General features: G+C 36.8%; 1 protein-coding gene across 1 annotated transcript in view; it reads right to left on the minus strand.

Moving 5' to 3' along the window:
* Positions 1–24,214, minus strand: part of xylt1 (xylosyltransferase I) — a 105,095-nt gene extending 80,881 nt beyond the window's left edge. Inside the window, exon 1 of the mRNA XM_056453510.1 lies at positions 23,892–24,214. Within this exon, the coding sequence (XP_056309485.1) occupies positions 23,892–24,158 (267 nt within the window). The 5' untranslated portion in view covers positions 24,159–24,214. The remainder of the gene's footprint in view (positions 1–23,891) is intronic.
* Between the last annotated feature and the right edge of the window lie 379 nt (positions 24,215–24,593).

Consider the following 24,593-nt stretch of genomic DNA (forward strand, 5'->3'; position numbering starts at 1 on the left):
CAGTGCCGTGTCTCAATTGGATCTTTTCAGTGAGCTCCAGATCATCTGGGAGGCTCTTGCGCTCAGTCAAAGGCATCAGTGTGTGGATGCGGATCAGCATGGGCATGATGTGTCTTGGTGGTGCTGTTATGATGGGTGCGACGGTAGGAAGTGCTAGAGATTACATCATGCAATGTTTTATCAACACCAGGGATAAAACTATACCATACCTTCTGAACTACTACTATGACCTTCCTGCATCTAAACAAAAAAAAAAAAAAACAGTACAACAGTTCTGTCTATGCCACGGTCTTGGGTTTGATTCAACTGAAGTGCAATGAGAATGTAATGCGAGCAGTGTTGTACTGTAATTGCTGTATAAATAAACCCAAAATGATTGAAAGTACAATTAATTAAAAATGACATACAGTGCTCAGTAATTGAGTACACACCATTTTGAAAATGAACATTTTTATCCATTATTTAGTGTATAAATTTGCTAAGTATTTTGGAGGTTTTATATATATATATATATATATATATATATATATATATATATATATATATATATATATATATATATATATATATATATATATATATATATATATATATATATATATATATATTAAAATAATACTTTAGTCACCAAACATATTTAGAAATTGAAAGATAATACAATTATAATCCAGCAAAATATTGCAATATATATATATATATATATATATATATATATATATATATATATATATATATATATATATATATATATATATATATATATATATATATATATATATATATATATATATATATATATAAAGAATTACAACAGAGAGATGTGAGCGGGGAGTACTCATACAGTATATGCTGAGTACAGTATTTTTTTATTTTGATTAAAAAAGCATTGCCTATACAATTAACCTGCCAAAAGTGCTAAACTGACTTTTGGTACTTATTGTACTTTGTACTTAAGTGCTTATTATATATATGTATATATATATATATATATATATATATATATATATATATATATATATATATATATATATATATATATATATATATATATATATATATAATAAGTATATATATACATATATACATAAAAGTTTTTTTGTTTACATCCCTCAAAATGTTCTATAGACTCTTAATTAGCATAGCAACCACTCTGAAATGTGTAGACCCATTAGCAGGTGCTTAACAAGGCCCTGGTAACCCCACAATACACAATAAACTCTGGCACCATTGCAGAGACTTCCTAATTTACTTAGAGCAACATTACTTTTCAATCTTTCTTACTTTTGGCAGTAAAAAAGAAGAAGCTTATTTTTAAGTACTTGAGCAGTGGTACACCCTTAGCGATCCGCCGAGAGCAGCGTTTACATCAATATGGAAATATGTGCTGTGTGTTTTCCACCCAACAACAAAATAAACTCACAACTGAAATTACAGTGCTGAGAAAATGGCAGTTGAAACATGCTGAATGCATACTGATGTGGAAGTCACATCCCGTTTATTTATACATGCCTTTTGACAGTAGTATTTATAGCAGTTTCATTAAAATCAAACTTAAATTTCTATTATATTGTGATACACTGTAAAACCAGACAGTCAACTTTATCAAATGAAATGAGTGTAGTTAACTCAAAATTTACTATAAGTTAATTCTACTCATTTGAAAGGTATTGAACTCAGTGTTGAAGGTAATGAGTTAATTAATTAAATACCGCATTATTTCATCTTAAATGGAGTAAGTTCACAGTACTCGTATAGATTATTTTTTTTTAACGCAAATGGTTTGTAGCAATCGGTTTCCTCAAACGGTTTGAGTTGCCTTAACTTACTGGGTTTTACAGTACTCAGTTGGTTTGAGTTATCTTCATTTATTAGGTTTTACTGTGAATTGCATTGTGAATTACTCAAATTACGTCGTTTACTCAAATGAATTAAGTTAAAAGTAATCATTGGGATTAGTTTTTGAACTTAAATGCTTTGTTGCAATCGGTTTCCTCATATGGTTTGAACCCTAACTTTATGGCTTTTACAGTGTATATATATTATGTCAAGGCATGGGTCGATATAAGTTTCAGACGATATAATAACCTTGGATAAAAATACTACGGTTTTACGGTATTGTGATTTCTGCTCTACAATAAGTTCTTTTTAAATGTCTGAGTAAAAAACAATTTTTTTACCCCATTGAGCACAATATATTATTTTAGGAAACATTTATAATATTTTGGAACAGTAAACATGTCAGGCTAAATAAAGTAAAATAAATCATTGACTTCTGCTCTCTTCATTGCTTTCAAAAACACAAATTTATTTACAACACATGAAAATCCTTACATATACCTTAGGAATGGTATGACAGAAAATTGTAGCGGTTTTAAAATCTTGATATTTCCAAACCACTGTAAACTTTGAAATCGGTTATCGTCCCATGCCTTATTATGTCTACATAGATGTCTGACCTTGACAGACTGAAATGCATGAAGAAATTAACTTAAATGGATTGCATATCAAAGAAGGCGGAGCCCCAGAACCACACCTACCTATTATATCATCACCACCACATACCAATTGTAGCTCAAAAGCATTTACCAGCTGGTGTGTTTGCCAAGTTGCTTCAAGCTCTTGAACCAAAAAACCCTTTATTTTAGTCTGATTGCATTTGAAATGACATCACGCCATTTCAAACACTGAAAATATAACTTAAAGATAAATCTAGCTTAAAAAAGTAATTGACCATAAGCTGACACCTCTCAGTTCAGAGTCACCATCCATCCGCTCTTAACTATAGAGAAAGAGAGGGCACAAGCAAAGTCAGAATAAGCCAATTCCCTCTCTTCATTAGTATTCTTTTCATTCAGCTATTCAACCTTTTCCAGGTTGTGAAATAGGCCTTAAATGGATACCCCATTTCTCTTCTCTGGAGTTTCTAAAAGGGCACCCCAAAGTGAAAAAGTCGAGCTGAGAGCTGTGCTTCAGTGACTGGTCCGTCCCAGTACTCCAGACACTTGACATTAAGCGATTCTTTCTCTACAGTTTAAAGTGAAGAAGCGCAGACCATGTGGGAGGGTGATTCATAATCAGATGATTCACCTGTCCATCGAATCTCGCTCCAATCAAAAGACTGTCTCCCAAGAGGTAGAGCCTTTACCAAGCTACCAACCACATGTTATACTACTCGCAGCCAGACCTTTCACTGTGGCAAAAGGTGTAGTCCATATTCCTGGTATAAGAAGAGCTCACTTGGAAACAGGATAAGCTAAAGAATAGCCAATTTCAATATATATTCTATACTCTTTTGTCTACAATAACAACATACGTAACTCAAAGTTCTCGAAATTCTGCAAGTGAGTTTAGGCTTGGCATGAAACGATAACTGTTTTAAGGTTTGGAAAAGTCAAGGTTTAAAAACATTCTGTTTTCATTACTGTAAGTGTTTACATATATAATATCTTTTTACATGTTTTTTTTTACAATTATTTTATTTAGTTATTTAGGGCAACAGCATCTCCAGCAGAAAAGGACCCTCCACATCAAAAGCTACTATTCAGCACATGATTCAGCAAACATTTAAGAAACAAATCGCTTCTAAACCAACATCCTATGCTGCTATGTGCATGCTATGAACCTGAACAGGGTAGTGGCTTACTTGCTTTATATCCAAGGAAAAGAAAGATATCAAAAGAAGCCTTTTCAAGTTGTAAAGAAATCTGCTTTGTAAACTAATTAAGACAGCAGGTCAATTATTTATTTTAATTATTTAACCTGGCATGTTAATGTTCCAAAATATTTTAAATGTTTTCTTAAAATATATCTTGTGCTCAATAGGAAAAAAGTAGTTTTTTTTACCCAGAGGAACATGTTTGAGAGCAGTAATCACAATACTGTCATACCATGAAACTGTGATATTTTTTATCCAAGGTTTTCATATCGTCAGATCTTATAACGGCCCATGATAAGTTTAGGCATCATAACATTATAATGCTTGCATGTAGAAAGAACTGCAAACATAGAAAAAAATGCACCTACTTCCTACTTCCTTTTCCTCTTATGAATGCTCATTCCTTCCAGAAGTCCAAAGTTGAAAAGTGAGCTCCTTTCTGCACCTTCATATAACCACTTTTCAGAACCTTCTTGTTTACCGTTCCTGACTGGTGGATTGATTTTCTTCCAATACTGAATGCTAAATCCCTGACAATATTCAAAACACAGCTAGAAAAAGGATTCTAACTGCATCCTACACTGTAAAAAATGGCTGTGATTTCAACAGTAAAAAACTGTAAAAATGCTAGGGTAAAAATCCGTAACCTGGTTAACAGTACGTTTTCTTAATATATAAGGCGAATAACCGTAAATTGACTTTCCCAGAATTCCCTGCATGACACATCACTTTTTACGCTTTTTGCTGACATTACTATGTTTTTTTTTTGTTGTTTCCCCACAAGTTATGTACATTTATGATTTCATTTTATGAAACATATCTAATGTTGATAAACAATGTTTATTTCATGACTTTAATGTAATGTGTGTTACCATACTGGTGTTTAGTAGCTGTGTGAATGACACTGAGCACCTTCTATACACTGATGCACTTTTCTGCTTGTGGGAAAAGTTGTTTATGATGAGTATTGGTTCATTATGTAACTTTCTCTTCACCACCTGCATATGGCTGTGTTAATGTGTCTAAAGGCCTGTGCACACCAAGACGTTCTTTGCTCGCGTTTTCCGCTGGCGTTTAACCATCGTGACTGAATAAAAAGCGTCATTTTTAAAAAAAACGCCTCATGCTCGTTTTTTGTTTTGACGCGCTGCGTCAAAACCTTCTCTACCAATCAGATTGGCACTTTTGTTCACATGCACGGAGCTGCTGAAGTTACAGTAAACAGCACTTGGAGGCTCAAGCGCAAAACTGTCAATGCGAGCGCACATTGAAGAAGATGCCCAGAGGCGATATGAACGTGGAGCTGCTTATTGCACTGGTGAACAATAATAATTTCTTCATCGCTAGAGCTGGACTTGCTGCTTGAACCTGAACCATCCATAACAACAAGCGTGTTAACTTTGTCTTCTTCTTCTGTGTTACAAGCGGGTGTCAGAAGCTTAAAGTTGTGTAGCGCCCTCTAACGTAAAGGAGGGATTTTGCATACTCTTCTGCGTGACGCCAGTGAAAATCGTTTGGGTTTGAATCCGGAAATATGTCTCGAAAAACGCTGATGATAAATGCAAACTAAAAAGCGTCCCGGTGTGTACGAGCCTTAACTGTGTAACAAAAGATGTGTAGATGTTGATAATACAAAAGAAAGACATATTACATCTATAATTAATGAAATATGGTAGTTTACTGTCAAAATGAAAAATTACTTTTATTTTTAACGGTAAAATACTGGCAACCACAGCTGCTGTTTTTTTTTACTGTAAATTTTACAGATTTATTTTTTACAGTGTAGTAATAATTCATTCATTTCCTTCAGCTTAGTGCCTTATTTATCAGCGGTCGCCACAGCGGAATGAACCCCCAACTATTCCAGCATATGTATTACACAGCGGATGCCCTTTCAGCCGCAACCCAGTACTGGGAAACACCCATACACTCTCATAGTCACACACTATAGCCAATTTAATTCATCCAATTCACCTATTCTGCATGTCTTTAGACTGTGTGGGTAACCAGAGTATCTGGAGGAAACCCTAATAATAGTTATAATAGTAATACATTCTCATAAGTGAAGAATAAGGATAATGTGCAGTTATATTTATTGCATCCTTGATGAATAAAAGTATTATTATTCTTTTAAGAAAATCAAATAATTCTATAGTTTTGACCTTACATTTGAACGGAGATATATACACACTTTGCACATGTTTTTTAATGATTTGTGTTTTCTTTAAAGGGTTACGAAACACGAAAACACATTTTTAAAGATGTTGACAGTCATATATGTGTCCCACGTTGCTAAAAACACTATTAGGACACATATATTTCACACAAAAAAAGTAAAAATCGGTTGTTTTTGCCTTACTTCGAGCAAATTCATTCTTCCGGTTTGACAAGAAATTTAGATGCTACATCACGGTGATTAGATCATTATGTGAATTCCAGAGTGTGGATTGGCTGTCTGTACCTTAAATCAAACTATTACTGTTGTATAGGATTTTCGCTGCGTTTTGTGACAGGATAGTCTCTGGCGCAACCTACCGAGCGCATCTAAGTTACAGAGAAATGCAGAGGTTTTTTTTTTCTACCATTTACTGTGCGGTATCAAACATTCCATTAAAACTACACATTTCCAGCAGTTCCTTGCATCCAATATCTTGTTTGTCACGGGGGAATGCATGAAATGTTCTTGAATGAAAGTGAAAGTGTCGAACTGCAGTTAAAGTAGACATATTAATAATTTGGAAAATAATTCGATTACTGATGTCAATGTAAACAGAGTCTTTCTCCCCTGGGTCTGTGTGTCATTTCGTCTCTGTGTAAATCAGCGCATGCTCGAACTGAAACTCCCCTTTTCATGCGAACCCTTCCCTCTTTCAACACTTGACACACCAAACTAAACAAAGCTGGACTCTACCCACTTTCCTGATTTTTTTCAAACTAGAGGTGTGAAAACACCCTTCTGAGATAGGGGGCATGGGGTTCATGGCCCTTTAAAGAGTGTGAACCATAAACTGCTGAGACTTATTTCAGTATGTTGATGTACTTCCAACTGAGATTAAATATTGAGTAGGAGGGGGGCTTTCTTTTTCCACATTATTCCCTAATAGCAAACAAACGGTAAGAAAGACATGGTTAAGCAAATTGTGGCTAAAGTCATTAAAAAACTGACATCAACAAAAGGGCCAGTCCAAACGCAGAAGCAAATAATTTGATTGAAGATTATCGAAACAAAATTTTCAGTGGATTAATTGGCACAGATTAATTGTACACCTAAAAAATGATGTGTGCTAGCAAAATAAACACTACAAATTTTGATTTCATTTTGAAATTTGAGTGTTAGATGTTGTAAAAATGTATGAAATGAGAATCTATCCAATATGGATCGATGCCAGACTGAGAAAGTGCTTCTTTGGTCAACACAAACACACTGCAAACAATCCATGCCATCTAAAGTAGAGATTATACCACTTACATACTGTGAATATCAGTACTCTGTGTAGACAAAGAGTTAAAAAAGACACACCACAAACACAAAGTATTCTCAAACCCTCTAGGATTGCGAAGGATTACGCCAGGGATTTGAGTAGATGCTGGATTAAGGGATTTTTTTTTATATACACATAAATTGTAGTTTTCTCCTTGAACACAGTGCCTGCTCTTAATCACAGCTAGAGAGCGAGTCTGGATGCCCACCAGAAAAGCATCTTGAGCATGCAAACACATCATCTAGCCGATCTTCAAATGCGGTCTGCAGAAATGTGTCAGAAATCAATTGCAAACTTTGCATTTGCACCTGCTGCTTGCGCTAACAGTGATCTGAGGCACACCGACCAGCTGTTTAGAGGGATTCACAGGGGGGTACATCTAAAAAGAGTGCGAACGGGACCCTCTGTTCTGTCAGAATGAGTCGGGGGAATCTAACCGTGGGTGGCGGAGGGAGTTTATTAGCATAACCTAGCCTTACAGACTAAAGAACATTCAGAGGCTCGGTGGGAATTCACATCAGCGTGTGATATTCTCGCATTCTCTAAAAAAGAAAAAGTGGAAGAGTCATGTGATCAGGCTGTGAAAGAGCCGGCGTCTTGGTCACATGTGGCTGACATGATTCACAAGCCCCAGCAGGCATTGCCTAGAATTATGCCCTTCCAGCGCACTTTAATTAGGTCTCCGTTGCAGGATGCATATTGTATGATGGAATGGATAAAATGGCATTTGTGGATTAGAAAAAAAGGCGGCGATTTGGGAGCACTTGATGATGGCCTGTATGCAAAGCTATTTAAGATTATAACATCTTGAGATAACGTTCTCCTTGTTTATGGCGATTCATTGATGACACAAATGATTCTCCGTCGAATACAGAAAAGAGCTTTGGCGTTTATGGTGTCTACAAAACCCTCCAAAAATGAGATATGAGAGTTCTCAGATAACACGAGGCCTTGAAAAAAATATGCAGAGTGATTTAAATTCTCAGAATTTCACACTCGAGCATTAAACTCCACCAGGCCTAATTCCCAGGTTGCCTCTCGCTATCTGCATAAAACAAAAACAAACAAACGCTAAAACTAGTTTAAGATGCTTACCAATGGGATTTCTGTCTACTCTTGGGATTAAGGATTTGAAGTATTTGTTATTGCATCTGCTAAAATCCGCGGTAGATATTAGGCCGTGTGTAATGAGGTTGTTGTAGAGTAGCGTGATTATCTGATGCTGGTGGATTATGGTGGCTGCTGACGGATACACGGACGAGCCGCTTTGGCCCACGTTCAGCACAGGAATGCAGTGGACACAATACACACGGCGGAGAGAAACAGACTGTGAGAGACCTACTCGGAGAGGAGACAGGAAGAGAGACGGACAGACATAACAGGCTCAGACCTTGTGTACTGAGACCCTTCAACCTGTTTGACTATTTCACCGTGTCTGTTTGTGTCTGAGAGTGGGGTGGGGCATATATTTGAATGCAGTGAGTGTGAATATAATTAGAAGTGTGGGAATGTTAGTGTGGGGGTCTGGTGGGATGGGGGAAACGAAACAGAGAGAGAGGGAGAAATAGATGGGAAACCAAAAAAGAGGGACAAAAAGAAAGAGAGAGATGAAAAGAGGGAAAATGATTGCTCTAAATATTATTTTTACAAATCAAAGAAAGTTTAAAACATAGACTTTTTTTCAAAAAACCTGATTAAAGTATAAAATATGATAAATATAAACATGTATTTAATGACAGAAAAAAGTAAGAAAAAAAAGACAGAAAAGACAAAAAAGAAATAAAAGACAGGAAACAAATGTTACGATTAGTTATGTAACGTTTCACCCACCATGAGCCGGTTGAAATCCGATTAAAATCGGTAGAAATGTTGATCGAATCGCAATACATTTTTTTTAACAGAGGGGGCGCTGTGTTTACAGGTGCACACTCACTTTACCTGTACATCAGCGGCGAGCAAGAGGTAAAATGACAGTGGTGAAGTGCACCAGACAAAACACAAACTGTGTGCAAATACAGCACTTGTCTATAGCACTTGTTCACTGCTGCTCTTATAGTTGTGTAAACTGCTTCCTTGTCCTCATTTGTAAGTCGCTTTGGATAAAAGCGTCTGCTAAATGACTAAATGTAAATGTAAAATACTGCAAAAAGACACATGATGCACATATATCGTCAGCTCAGTAAAAAATTCTGTCACTGATGTCTATACGCAAAAAACTTTTAATAAGCTAAACCACGTGGACCAGAGGATTTGTAGCTCCACTTGCTCCGATGAGTGCTATGGAGATCACACGGTGCATCAGTGTTTTCATGGCGAAAATGTGAAGATGTTTTTCAGACTGAAAGAGAAAGCTGTGCTTTTACAGAACCAGGTACTAGACCATTTTTACCCTCTACTTTTCAAATTAGTTTATGCATATTTTAATAATTTGCTTATTATTATTGAATATTTAAAAATGTTCAAGATTATCTCTTCTTAAGTTTATCACACTGATACTTATACTAATTAATTGTAAATGTCAAAGACGTCAGCTTACGCCAGAAAACATAGATTTGCTATTTCTTTTTTAAAATGTCAAATCCCAGCACAGTCACAGTTTTAGTTTCTTTTTATTAATGAGTCTACTTTAGTTTGTGTTATTTATTTATTTTTTTGGAATTTGTTTTTAAAATAGCAATTTGGTTATGGCAGAAAATATATTATTTTGCAAAAAAAATGTGCAGCATTTAAGAAAAAATGCTGCACTGGCTCGCCTCAAATTTGTTTCAACTCACTTTGATAAAAACTAGCGAGTTTTTCTAAATCATGAGATTAGTACAATGAATTAAATCGAATCGTAAATCAAGTGAATTGTTACATCCCTAATTGCGATATAGATTGTGATATGACTACAATTACACCAGATGACTTCAATATCTCTATTTAGAAAGAACTTATCATTGTAGATTGGTTGGGATGATTCTGTAGGGGAGTGTATTAAAATAAACAGTGTTTTATTGTTATTAATAATTAAATAAAATAAATCACTATTAAAGTTACTAACGGTACAATTTCTTATGCCTGAATTCTTTTAAAAATCTCAAAGAGTCACAAGCCTCAAAAACACATGCAAATGAAAAACTGTGATTACATTGTTATCAATTATTATCCATTGCTATATTGATGCTGAAACGATATATTGTGCAGCCCTAATTACAAGGGAAAGGATATGATCATAGTGTAGCTAATCCTAAAATAATTGTCAAAATAATTTTTTTTTTGCATAAAACAAAATTGCTTTTAGAATATAGCAAAATTAGATGGCCAATAATAAAAAAAAACAATAAAGAAAAACTTATACAATTCTATTTATTCTCATACTAATTAATTATTATTATTTTGTACATAGTTTTCTTTTATACTGCTAAACTTTAAATTTGGTAATGCCAATAGACTGGCTCTATAAACACAGACTGCCCAGGGTTTACACTAAAAACAGTTTTACATGAGCTAGCAAACTCTTTCTATCATGTTTTTAGTCACTGTTATTCACAGAATACTGTATACTACACTGTAAAACCCAAAAAGTTAAGGTAACTCAAACCATTTTAGGAAACCGATTGCAACAAACCATTTAAATTCAAAAACTAATCCTAATGAGTACTGTCAACTTAACCCATTTAAGTAAATGAAGCAAATTGAGCACAGTAAAGTCCAATAAATGAAGACAACTCAAACCAACTGAGCTCTGTAAAACCCAATAAGTTAAGACAACTCGAACCATTTGAGGAAACCGATTGCTACAAACCATTTAAAATAAAAAAACTAATCTATACGAGTACTGTGAACTTATTCCACTTAAGCTGAAGTAACGAGGTATTTAATTAACTTATTATCTTCAAAACTGAGTTCAAAACTCTTTTCAAATGTAGTACATATACAAAAAGATAAGTAAATAAAACACTGATGCAAAGAAAGAGAGATGGACAGACAGTGGGGCAGGGGGTCATAACCTGTCTGGATGGTGGCTGTAAAGCCAGTGAATACCAGAGTTTATTTTTCCTCCACCCGTCACTGACCGATGTGTAACACAAGATTCATTCATGTGACCAACACAAGGTTACACAGTCATTCTGACACACCTCCACACTCACAGTCGCACACCCTGACCAACGCTTTCCACTGCACACACTGAACGCATTCACATGAACACACAACACCTCACTTCATCAGCAGCATTAACGTCTCGACTCGACGACTCCTGCTCAACCACAGCCTTCTCCAATAATCAATTTAGCACAACATATGAAACTGTTACACATGCATTAGTGCATTTACTGATGTGTTTGTACAGCAGTATATTTGGCTGTATTCATGTCTGCATTTATTATATGGGGATGCACAACATATCAGTACTGTACTCTATTGGTCATTGGCAGTGTTATATATTGATTTGTTTTATTATTTACCGTATTATTATTAGCTGATAATGCATGCATGTTGTGAGTGGTAATCTTCCTTATTTTTTACAGCACATTAGGATTAACTTTGCCATTATCTGATGCTGACTTAAAGTTGATTTTTTAAATTATTTATCATTCAAGAACACAGTTAAAATCTAATCTTTATCTTCAAAATAATGTCCATATTACATAATTCATGCTGTGAATTATAATGCTGTAATGATGCCTAAATTCACTTGTAGCATGACTGACTTTTTAGTTTGATATTTATTTCAGTGTTTTTATTATTGTTTCTTTTAATAAAGTTTAAATATTTAATTCTGGGTTCATAACAGCTGCCAAGCACTACGTCACTAGCTATAGTTTACTCATGGGATGTTTTTTCCTTGGTGCAAAGTTTTCACTTGAGTTCAATTATTTGAATTTGCCCAGCAGCTAATGCATTGCACATTTACCATCATTAGCTCTGCAATAATTTTACAAAATCTTCGTATGCTTGCATTGACTTAGTCTTTCACTTATGTATTTTACATTTGGTTTCAACCCAGCATAAAAGTAGGGATGTCCAGATCCGATCACGTAATCGGAAATGGGGTCCGATCACGCGGTTTCAGACTCAATCAGAATCGGACCGTTACCTCCTAGTAATTGTAGGATTCAGAAAGAATTTCAATATTAGTTCATCCAAGGGATTCTGTATATAATTAATTCAAACTGGAACACTCATTTATACTTCATATAGACTTCTTAATTAACTTCTTAATTATTACTTCTTAATAATATTTATTTTATATAGCTGTTGATATATCTCTAAATTAAATCCTTATTTTGATAAAGCACATTACATTGTGACACCTAATCTAACTAGTAGCGTGATTTTGGCTCAATTAAAACAGACTCTGTTATAGGGCTGGGCCGATAAACGATATTATATCAAATCACAATAAAACTTATGTCAATAACAATGATAAGCTCTGGACTTTTTTTTTTACTCTATATTGATCTAAGAGCCAATGACACAGCAAAAATGTGCAACAATGGGAATCAAGAAGTGTATTGATATTAGAGATGCATGAAATTTTCGGCTGTCATTGGCCACTGAAAATAGGTTATGGTACTTAATGGACTCTAATTTGTGGCTTTAGTCATTGTTGGGATACTCTTTTAAAGTAGGAAGAATTAAAAACTGATATTGTTATTGTTCAATATGGCAAGGAATTAATCGAGATTGCACTTTTGCCATATCGCCCAGCCCTACTCTGTTAGTGCAATTTATTTGAATAAATCTCAGTGTTGTTATCTGAGCTCTGTTGCTGCACACTAAACAAGCAAGTAGACCAAGGTGCCTGAAAAAATAGGTCTTAATAGGATTTCCAAAGAAACTCTTAAGAGGTTCCAATGAAATATGAATGCATCACGAAACAAACAAAGCACATTATCAAATGACAAATCCAATGGTGTAAAAGTAACACATTAAAAATACTCAAATTACTGTAATTGAGTAGTTTTTCTCAGGAATTGCAATTTCCGAAGTAGTTTTAAAAATGTGTACTTTTACTTTCCCTTGAGTACATTTTTAGTGCTGTTTTGGTACTTGTATTCCATTATTTTCCTTCAACCAGCAGTCATTATACTTTATTTTATTCTTGTCGTCTATGGGGATTGGCTAAGTGAAAAAATCAGTGCTGTGATTCCTGTCCAATCAAACTGCATATAGAAGGTAACAACCTCAACTTGGGCACTTTATAAATGCAGCAAAGAGTTTGGAAGCATTAAAATCGTCCAAGAAGATGTCCAAAATTTTTACACGCAACTCAGAGACTGTTAAGACAAGGATGAAAAGATGAAGGATGTTTACTGCATGAGGACTAAAAAGCATGGCTAAAGGGTCTTAAACAATAATTTAATCCACTACAGAATGTTACGTTTACACACAAACTGCACGTAAACACATCAGCCGTTCACAGCGTAACACTCACTACTCTTGAGTACTTTTAAAAGGGCTACTTTTTACTCATGCTTTGAGTAATATTTACGACAGATACTTTTACTCTACTTGCTCTACATTTTTGGGCAAGTTATGGTACTGTTACTTGAGTATGATTTTTCAGTACTCTTTCCACCACTGGTTAAATCTAGGCATGGGCTGGTAAAAGTTTCAGACGGTGTGATAACCTTGGATAAAAATACCATGGTTTCAACATATTGTGATTACTGCTCTAAAATAAGTTCTTTTTAAATGTCAGAGCAAAAAAACAACAACTTTTTTACCTCTTTGAACACAATCTATTATATTTTTGGAAACATTTATAATATTTTGGAACAGTAAACATGTCAGGCTAAATAAGTAAAATAAATCATTGACCACTGCTCTCTTTATTGGTTTCAAAAACACACTTACATATACATTAGGAATGGTATAACAACATTTTTGCAGTTTTTAAAACCTTGACTTTTTCAAACTACGGTAAACCATGAAACCGGTTATCATCCAATGCCTAGTCAAATCCCAAAAACAGAAAATTCATATTGAATTTTAGAGTCAGGTCTTCCCTAATATTCTGCAAATAGTTCATTCAAAGCATGCACGTCTCAAAAAAAGACAAGTCAATATGAACTTTGCACAAATTCCAATCCATCACCCCGCCCAATACTCACCAAACATCATTAAGCCACGCCCCCTTCCATTTCCACACAATAAGTGACAACAAATAGGTGCCAACAATGACATGGGGTGAGATGGAATTAAGGGTCTGCAGCAGCTTACTTAAGCCAAGTATGAATAGCGACCGACCACAGTTATGTTAATGGTAGCATTACGGTGCACCAATTTGCTGTTTTTCCAATATCTGTGACAGGCCACTATTGTGCCGTCAAGCTTACATAACAATTAGCTCACTTTTTATAGACATGTTTACAAAGGACATAAAGCACTGCTAGCAAAATATTCTAGCCCAACACAATAGACATTCAGCCACTTGAAAGCATTTTGACGATGGTGGCTCCGGCAGGAAAAGAAAGTCTTTATCACAGCATTCGGCGTGAACTATAAAATCGGCCCGAGCTTTCTTTTTACTAGATGAAGTCATTGGCGAGGCAACGGGACCGAGGCCGCTCATTAAGAGAGCACATCATGGAATTGTTTCTGATAACCATCAGCTTAACACAGAGAAACAAATCAATAGGTGTTGGCTCGGTTCATTACGTAACAGTCAGAGAGAGAGAAAGATGAAAGTGTGCTGTTTGGTCTGCTCTTCTGGAACAAAGGTATAGCCTTATGAAAGAAAAATCACCTCTAGCCTTCGAACGCAACGCAAAAACAACTTGACGCAACTATCCTGCTTCGCAATCATCAGTCTTTACAAGGTCTGAGATATACTTCCCTCCCTGTTTAAGAGCTAATGGAGAAGAGGAAGTGCTAACAGGGCAGCTGTCCAACTGAAGCTGGGGCAAATGAGCACCCTGGGGCAACTTCTGATGATCAAGCAAAACAAAAACCAGCCTGGATCAAATGTTGAGACAGAGAGAGAGAGAGGGAGAGAGAGAGAGAGAGAGACAGAGAGATGGCCTGTAAGCACTCAGGCATATACTGACGGAGTGTGAGTCAGCACTGCACAGCGAGGAGAGGATGGAACAACTCAATAACAGGAAAAAGACTGAGAGAAAGACAATGTATCCACAACAGAGTTTCTGCTAAGAAAATGAGTTGCATGACCAAGAATGACACAGTTGGCTAGACAAAACAATGGGGAAAAATGTGTGTTTATTTTTAATGGTAACGTGACTGACTGTGTAGAAGTTAGCTAAAACCAACCCTTATCCCTCATGCTAACATTCTGGTGTATGTAGTGGACCATTATATGCATCATGTTTTATAAAAGTTCATTTCTTAGATACTTTAATAAACATTTAATTAATTGATTAATCATTAGCCTTAATACAGTAAATTAGGGCTTGCAGGAAAAAGTTAGCCCATAGTAACCTTTGATTTGGTCCACCATCCCACATAAGAAGAGAATGAGAATGATGTGGAGGGTTGGGACGAATTGTAATTTCCAATTTAACATAAATATTTTTGTTTGTGTTATTTCTGAGCTACTAAAAAAGCAAACTAATAATAAATGTTTTAATTAAATGCTGTAAATAAATCCGATTTTTAAAATATAAATGCTGTCACTCAATGGATCGAGGACAATGCAGAAAACACCAGTGAGCAAATCAAGGCAAAAAACAGGTGCAGCTTGACTAGTGTAAATCCATTTTGTTTTAAACTGGATAGTTTTTTTTTCTGTTATAAGTTGCTAATAAGTTCCTAAAATGATGCTGCATTGAAAATATATAATGCATTAGTTAATATAGAGCAATGTTTTCTAGTCATTTTAAAATATTAAATAAATTATGAAATCACCAATGGCAACTTTAATAAAGTTTAGTATATTTACCTTTGGCCCACCACCCTTAATCAAGTTTGGTTTTTTTCCCTTCATTAAAAAAGGCACCCCTTCTCTAAAGCTTGTGAGGATTTGTAAAGGAGAATACGCACAGGATTTTGTGAATATTGTAAAAAAACAAAAACAAATCATCTATCTTCTAGTTTATCATTTGGAAGTGGCAGAAGGAAGATTTTTCAGATGAATGATTTGTTGAACTGCACCCCAATCATCACAAATACTGCAAAAGACCTTTTGGAACCCGCATAGAACTAAGATTCTTATAGAACTCAGTCAAGTTTGGTGAAGGAAAAATCATGGTTTGGGGTTACATTCAGTATGGGGGCGTACAAGAAATCTGCAGAGTGAATGGCAACATTAATTCATTCTTTTTCCGTTGCACCATGACTTTAATTTCTATACAGTACACTATTTCTGTTCAGTGAAGTCTGACTTCATTGTCCTAATTAAATAATTAAAAATCAAGGCATGATCATTTTTTATTTTGGTAAAATAAGCTTAATCTAGAGGCCTTTGCCTTTCATATAAGCCACTTCTGATACCAAATGACCAACTAGAAGTCACGTTGTTATTTGTTGTTCCTAAAACAAGACAAGACTTTTGTCAGGTAGTGTATGCATGCATGTCTGTCTGTCTGTCTGTCTATCTTTTTACCTGATTAAAGTCATTTTGAGGCGACGCAGTGGCGCAGTAGGTAGTGCTGTCGCCTCACAGCCTCAGCTGGGTCAGTTGGCGTTTCTGTGTGGAGTTTGCATGTTCTCCCTGCGTTCGCATGGTTTCCTCCAGGTGCACCGGTTTCCCCCACAGTCCAAAGACATGTGGTATAGGTGAATTGTGTAGGCTAAATTGTCCGTAGTGTATGAGTGTATGTGGATGTTTCCCAGAGATGGGTTGCGGCTGGTAGGGCATCCGCTGTGTAAAATAAATGCTGGATAAGTTGGCGGTTCATTCTGCTGTGGCGACCCCAGATTAATAAAGGGACTAAATCGACAAGAAAATGAATAAATGAAGTAATTTTGACTGTTTTTATTGAAGAACATGAAATTTGCCAAATATTGCTATTAAATGACACAACACTAACACAATTATGCTCTTGATTATGAAAGAAATGACACTTCATAATTATATTGCAAGCACTATAATGTTATTTTTTAATTAAAAGCTTTTTTTCTTAATTATTTGTTTGTTTAAATGATGGACTGCATTTGGTAATTTTCACCATCATGTTGTTAAAATTCAGTAAATGGTGGAAATATCATGATAACACAACCTCTGACATCCTCAGCAGGGAATCACTTGAATGAAACAAAAATGGTACCTGTCTGTTTTGTTAACCCTATATTTCATCAGTGGGGATTTTTAAATGCTAAAAGTCACAGAAAGCCAGATATATACACATACAAGCTAGATTTGTGATTTAGGGGGCTAAGAGAACTAGGCTGTATTAATTCAAAGCTTGGTCTGCCTGATGAACTGTGTGTGTGTGTGTGTGTGCTCTCCAGAGCTCTGCAACATGATTGTTTATTCCACATACTGCACTGAGTGAGAAGGAGAGTGTGTATGTGTGTGTGTGCTTATATGGACACTGATGTCACTCTCAGTCCCCAGAGCCCCTCCCTCTGGGAGCCCACTGCTAATTCAGGTGGCGACCGGTCGGCAGATAACAAGCACATTCACATTCAGCACACACGCGGAGCACGACATACGAGATTGATCACCATCAAACCAGACTTGCCTCGCATCAGGAACGTCCTGCGGCGACAGGACCTGAGCGGTGTTTGAGCATGTGGGACCGGCTGACCTGAGGAGAATCAGAACATGCAGTAACAAGACAAATGTGGCGTCCCGCTCACCTGGTGCGCAGCGGCATCTGGCTAATGAGAGCGTGTTACAGCAAATGAAGGAAGTGCTGTTTATTGCTGCATTAAAAGGCCCCAAAAACACGCCAAGCACATGTGGAATTAACGCAGTGGCCAACATCACAGCTCTTCACCTGGCATGTTTTACTCAGCGCTGCATCTGCCTGCAGCACAAATGTTTCAATTAGTGAGCTTGGCTAAAGTAACTAGATTTCTGTCATGACAACTCTCAGAGAGAATTAGTATGGTAATGAATATATGTATAGAGCCATGTTGATGTGTTTAGTCTTGGCGGCATAGATCTGCTATGCTGCTGCTGCTTTGATTATTGGAAAAGAGCAAGTACTGAGACTTGCAACTGCCAGTATATTTACAGCCATGTTATCTAAGAATAACACACTGCTGTTGCAAAAATAACATACATGTAACCATGTACCAGATCTATACCAGGGTTCAATGCTAAGGATTTTTTCTACTGATCCAATCAGAAAATAAGTTAATAGCTATTTCTTAGCCACACATTTTAAATACTGTGTCAAAAGCCAAATATAACTGTATGCATACACTTTTTATCCAGAATAACTTTTCTTTAAACACAACTGACAATTTAAAAAATTACAACTGTGATGTAAATAAATTTGTAAAAAAAAAAAGATCTGTTAAAAAAACGTTGGCTAGAACGTTGCACTACAGTCTTAAATTATAGAGAAATAACAGATGAACCGAGACTGCAGTCTGAACGTGAAGCTGATCGATGTTGATCTTTCTTTCGAGGTGTCAGTGCAGAAATGAACAAAACAATAGGCCTAATACAAAATATTATAAGATTAAAATATGGAAAAATGATCAGATGGTAATTTCGGTCAATTTTCCTAAAGCATAAACATGGATAAATACTGTCTCACATGCGTGCTCCGGACCATCTGGCAGTCCTTATTGTCGAGCCCTGTATACACAGGTGGAGTAGGTATCCGAAAACAAGCTGAACATTGCTAGCACAAACAAAACTGGGCATTTAAAATGATGAAGAGCAAGCTTATTGGTAGCTAAAGTGACAGCAATCAATCACCCGTGCCATGTAATTGATAATGCAGTAGCTACCCATGCACCCAATAGAGTTTCATGAAAAGACTATTGTGGAAAAAGGAATATAATTTTTATCATTTTTGTCTCTGTTTCTTTTCATTAAACAATTGTATTTGTACAATTGTATTTGTTTGCTTAAGGTGATGTATATTAACCAAACTTCTTTATGAGTATGATATGTTTTGCATTCTAATAAAGCATTTTTGTAGAAGTAGATGAAGCTGATAGAAATACAAAGGCCTGATTGTCTAAAATTAACTTGAGCTCTGAAGAGAAACTTCCAGTGAGGGCAGAATTTGCAGTTGAGAATTCTTGTGCTTTTGACGTTGTGCAGAGAATAAGTAGAAAAAGTGGATGTATGTATGGGTGCGGCCAATGGAGGACTGTTGAATGATTGACAAGTGACAAATTCTACTAAACTCCACTTGTTAATATCAGCTATGTATAAAAGCGCGAATCAGGAAACGAAATGTTGTTGCGCACCCCTGAATGTAACACTTGTATTGCATTGAGGATGACAGAATTCTGTGAATCGAATTATTCATTTGTAACCAATAAATTACTATTATTTTTGACATTGAAGCAAAACCTCTCCTGGCCTTTTTTATTGAACACGCATGGAATCGATTAAATATTCCAACAAGACTTCGTTTTTTTTCTTTTAATAGAGGAAGAGAGAAATATAGATTTATTAGAACAACAGAATTAGAACTTTTTCCATCCTTCTAGTCAAATTTTGTTGAACCCTAATGAATTAAGGCCTCCGTTTGTTTGTTGTTTTTGGCTGACAAGAGTGGCACCATTTCTGCTCTTCTTGTTTATCTGCTTTTTAAGGTTTGATGATGTGTTGTGCGTTCAGAGATGCTCTTCTGCAGAGCATGCCATTCTCCCCTGACCTCTGGCATACAGAACCTCAGAACTGTCATTCACTGGATATTTTCTCATTTTCGCTCCATTCTCTGTAAACCCCAGGGATTGTCGCGCATGAAAAAACAACAACAACAAAAAAAAAAAAACAGTGGATCAGCATTTTCTGAAATACTCATGCTTGGAAATTCTTTGCTTAAGTTTCTTCACGCAAGTATCCCAAAACAACTTTAAGCAAAATGAAATGCTAACCACATTTTACTGAGACTTAATTTACTTCCCATTGTGGACGGCCAACATCCCCATTTCCACAAGCAATGGAACTTCCAGTTTTAGTTTCAAAAAGGAATATAGACAGCTCACAAGCACAAAAAAAAGAAATCCAGTGCTAACACACACACACACACACACAAACACACACACAAAAAAACATGCAAATGATGCAGTCAGTGTAAGACCTACTGACTTTGAGCTAAATTAGGAACTAAATATGTGCAAAATCTACAGAACAGATTTCAAATAGTCAAATATGATAATCAAACTCAAGTGAGGCAAAAACACATGCAAAAATAAAAGATTCAGTTTATTTTCTGCAATTCAACAGCATTTTCGGTGGGCGCAAATTGTGTGTGGGCTCGGGTTAATGCCATGTTTAAGAAGGCAGCGCAGTGGCCCACTAGAGGTGAGAGGTCATCTGTGTCTCACATTGCTTTAATCAAAAAGGCTGAAGAGCAGACAATTTGCGCCGGCAGAGTTGTGACTGTGATATTAAAGAGCAGTCTGCAGTTACACAAAGTGCAGTACAAAAAACCCCTGAATGGTCTCTCTCATATCTATTTTGCTCTCTTTGAGTCAACAGAGGCCAGGTAGAGAGCAGCACCACAGCCAAACAGCAGGACAACAAAGGCTCACGCTGCTTTTTCGACAGACACACAAACACGCTAGGCTCATGATTATCCGCACCAGTGAAAGCCAGAACAGACAAATCACTTGAAACAACAAATTAGCCGTGAGGAAATCCAATAGCGATGCGACTTTAAAGATGAAGATTAATTTCGGACAAAAGCCGACTGATAGGCATCTATTTCCTGCCTGTGGGACTCAGCAGGTTTGAGAGCCTTCGGGGGGCTCAGATGTATCTTCTGAAACACTCTCGGATTTCTAACGACTTCCCACCTCGCCGATTTCCATGCCGTCTCAGGACGAGGATGGAGATAAACAGCTGAAACAATCTGTGCCCACTTTAATCCTCGGCCAATCCGGTGTGCCAGAATATACAGCCCACCGAGGCCACAAACAAATCCAAGAGCAGAGCAGATACGGAAGAGCAGAGCATGTATACAACAAGAGCACGGACGGAAAGGTGACCGGCGCTGGGGTCACACCACACTCTATTATTATTTCTACAGGAATCAGGCGCTTCCTTTTAGATCCGAACAGGACGATGGCTCTACAGGATGCATTTGAGAGCAGACGACACGGAAAGACGGACACACTTCACACCGCCGAGGCAGGATGGCACCGAGCCATTCTGCTGCTGACATGCACACATTTACTGGACATTAACACTCCTGCCAAACTGCGACAACTTGAAGGCAAAACTGTCGGAGAAGCAAGTCCTGCTGAGAATTTGCCGTCGATTAGTGCTGGAGGGATTATAATGTGCACTTTAGACTGGGGGCTTAAATGCGACCACAGAAGAATAGAATTATCACATTAGACACAGATAGAGCAACAAGTCTGTGGGGATATTAGCAAGGAACTAAATGAGACGGAACGTCGCTCCAGGCTCGCTGTAGTTTACATTATACCTGGATTAGAAAGCTAAATGAACACCTCTGCAATTAAAAGGAATCGTAGCACATGGTAGCCAAATGGTGATGCTAGCATTAGCCCGCAGTGCAAATCTGTTCAGTCTTTATATTTTAAACAGATTCAGATGAACGCAATTAGCATGATATTTCTTAAGTGGGGGAAAAGCAGCGTTATCGATGACAGAAAGATTTCTGATTAAATTAGGCAAACCTATGTTTGAGCGAACTGTGTTAATGAGATGCTGCATGATAATTAGCATCAATTAATTGTAAAAAACGAGGCAGACTAGAGTAGGGTTTTCACTGAAGTAGGGTGTTTAAGGTATTCTGTGCAAATTAATTAGGAAGACTTTAATGTTTAATACACTTGCCTGAGTCTCAAATCTGAGAGAGCCGCCGGAGCATTCTTCAGCATGTCCATCATAAAACACCAATATCTAGAATAGGCATGGGACGATAACCGTTTTCGTGGTATACTGTGGTTGGAAAGGTCAAGGTTTTAAAACCGCCAAAATTTTCTGCTATACCGTTCCTATGGTATATGTAAGATTATTTATTGTTTTTTTATGTTTTTAGGACAACAGTATCTCCAGCAGAAAAGATCTCCAAATATGCTGTTTTAAATTGTAAAGAAACCAGTGTGTTTGAAACAAATGAAGACAGCAGAAGTCAATGATTTATTTGAATTATTTAGCCTGACATGTTTACTGCTCCAAAATATTGTTTCTCAAATCAAATATAGTGTTCAAAGGGGATAAAAGTTTTTGTTTTTTACCCAGACTTTTCAAAAGAATAATATTTTAGAGCAGTAATCACAATCCCGTAAAACAATGATATTTTTATTCAAGGTTATCATACCATCAGAATCTTATATCGGCCCATGCCTAATCTAAAAGCATTGGGATATGTAGCCAACTAGCTTTTGGGATGAATAAATATAGTTCTGTGTTTCTCTCAGATGTGCAAAATGTATACTGTCAAGACATTGCAAGGATTAAACCATTTTTTCTTTCTGCAAGAAGCTGATATACTGAAAGGAAGAATGTGCAACCTTAAAGAGCTATTTTTACTGATGCACTGATGTTACCTAATGTAGTCGGGTCATTGTCCTTAACGCAAGGCATAGAGGGTCTGTCAGCAACGCTGCAGGCAAAGACTCAGTGCAGGAGCATCATGTCCAGATAGATCGCCCAGCGTTTCAAGGTGCAAGCTGGATGGAGGATTTCACGAACACACAAAATCAATAGGAAACATGCTGACTTTAATATGCTGCCAAAGATATTTTCTGAGGCATCTGTGAAGATGTATTCTCTTGCTTGGGTTGCCACAGTTGACGTCTAAATGATTGTATGTTAATATGATTACATACATTTTATGTTTCAATTTAAGACTGCATTAAGAAAAAAGGTTTACATTTGTTGTATAAAATAATACTGTTAATATGGATTCATGTAAACAGTATAAAATGCATGTTTAGAATATTAAAAAATGTAAAGCAGTGTTTGAAAAGTAATGCAAATTTAATTTGTGAATCCATAACTCAATGATTTAAGTAATAATGTAACCTTAGTTTTAAATGTTAAATAGATTTTAAGACATGTTGAATTTAGAACCAGTTATTTCAGTCTATTAGCTACTTTGATTTATATAACAGACTTCATTTCTGTCAAGGTATTAAATGGAATTTTGATAGTGAAAATATATAGCTTTCATTGAAACAGTAATTAATAACAAAATCGACGCATTTAAACTACATCCACATCTCAGCAAGCGGATAATATATCATACATCATTTCACTCCTCATAAAGGTCATGATGAGATTCCTCCCAGCACATATCACCAACAACATGACACGAACATGATGTGAAAGCAACGTATGAGAACCGAACCGCATATTATTCCTCCGACATCCTCAACTACAATGGCCACAACTTAACGGGAGTTTTAACGGACAGCGATCCGTCACACGAGATGCTGAAGTCCTCAACAAAACCTCATCTTTTTTACGCGCCGCGCGGCTGTCACATTCTCCGTTTATAGTCATGACAACAAGGGCTACATTTCAGCACAACACAAACAAAACCTCCAGCCTCCCTCCGCTCGTCAAAACACAAACACCCCGAAACGCTGGCTCTGGGGATCAGGCATCATTTCCCCAAGCAGGAAAGGGCCCGTTATGACGGCGGACCGCGAGGAATGAATGGATCGCGATGAACGGGGAAATTCCGCCTTACCGGCTGCTGTTTATGTCGATTGGACGCCTTTCCCAGCGGCGGCTGGTGATGCCTCTTCTGGAAGCCGCTCTTCGGGTACTCGCTGTAGGCTTTGTTGATGCCGATTCGGTCCCTCTTCTCCCTTCCGTTGTCTTTTCGGTCTTCTCCAGTGTCCAGACTACTGAAGTTCCACACGATGAGCGTTTGGACCAGCAGCACTGTCAGCGCGGCTATTAACGCGGACCGCGATCGGCGAGCCAGCTTACGGGCGCACAGACTGCCGAACATCTTCACCCTGAAGCGGCGAGGTGCCACTGCCGTGAGCCGACAGTCCGCTTTGTGGCTCCGCGTCGCTGGAGAGAGAGGGAGAGAGAGAGGGATAGAGGGGGCGGTTGGCAAGGGCTCCGCTGGAGGAGAGAGAGAGAGGATGAAAATAAAGACTGCCCCCTCGTGGTGACATATGTAAACTGCATGAAAGTCAGTCCACGAAAATTTGGACTTGAAAATTTGGCTTGCAAATTTTAAAAGGTCGATTTTTTTCGATTTCATGATTTTTTTGTCGAACAAACAATTGCTAAATTAGGTTGTTAGTTATTATGATCATATTTTGTACATATAGCTGTGCCTTAAAAAAAAAAAGGTTAGACAGGAAAAGGGTTGGCAGGTTACAGTTCATTACCTGCCATGCGCCTTTAGGCAAGGTCATGATCTTTCAAGAGGTTT

The sequence above is a fragment of the Danio aesculapii genome, chromosome 3 (genome assembly GCF_903798145.1).
Source record: "Danio aesculapii chromosome 3, fDanAes4.1, whole genome shotgun sequence".
NCBI classification, from domain to species: Eukaryota; Metazoa; Chordata; class Actinopteri; order Cypriniformes; family Danionidae; genus Danio; species Danio aesculapii.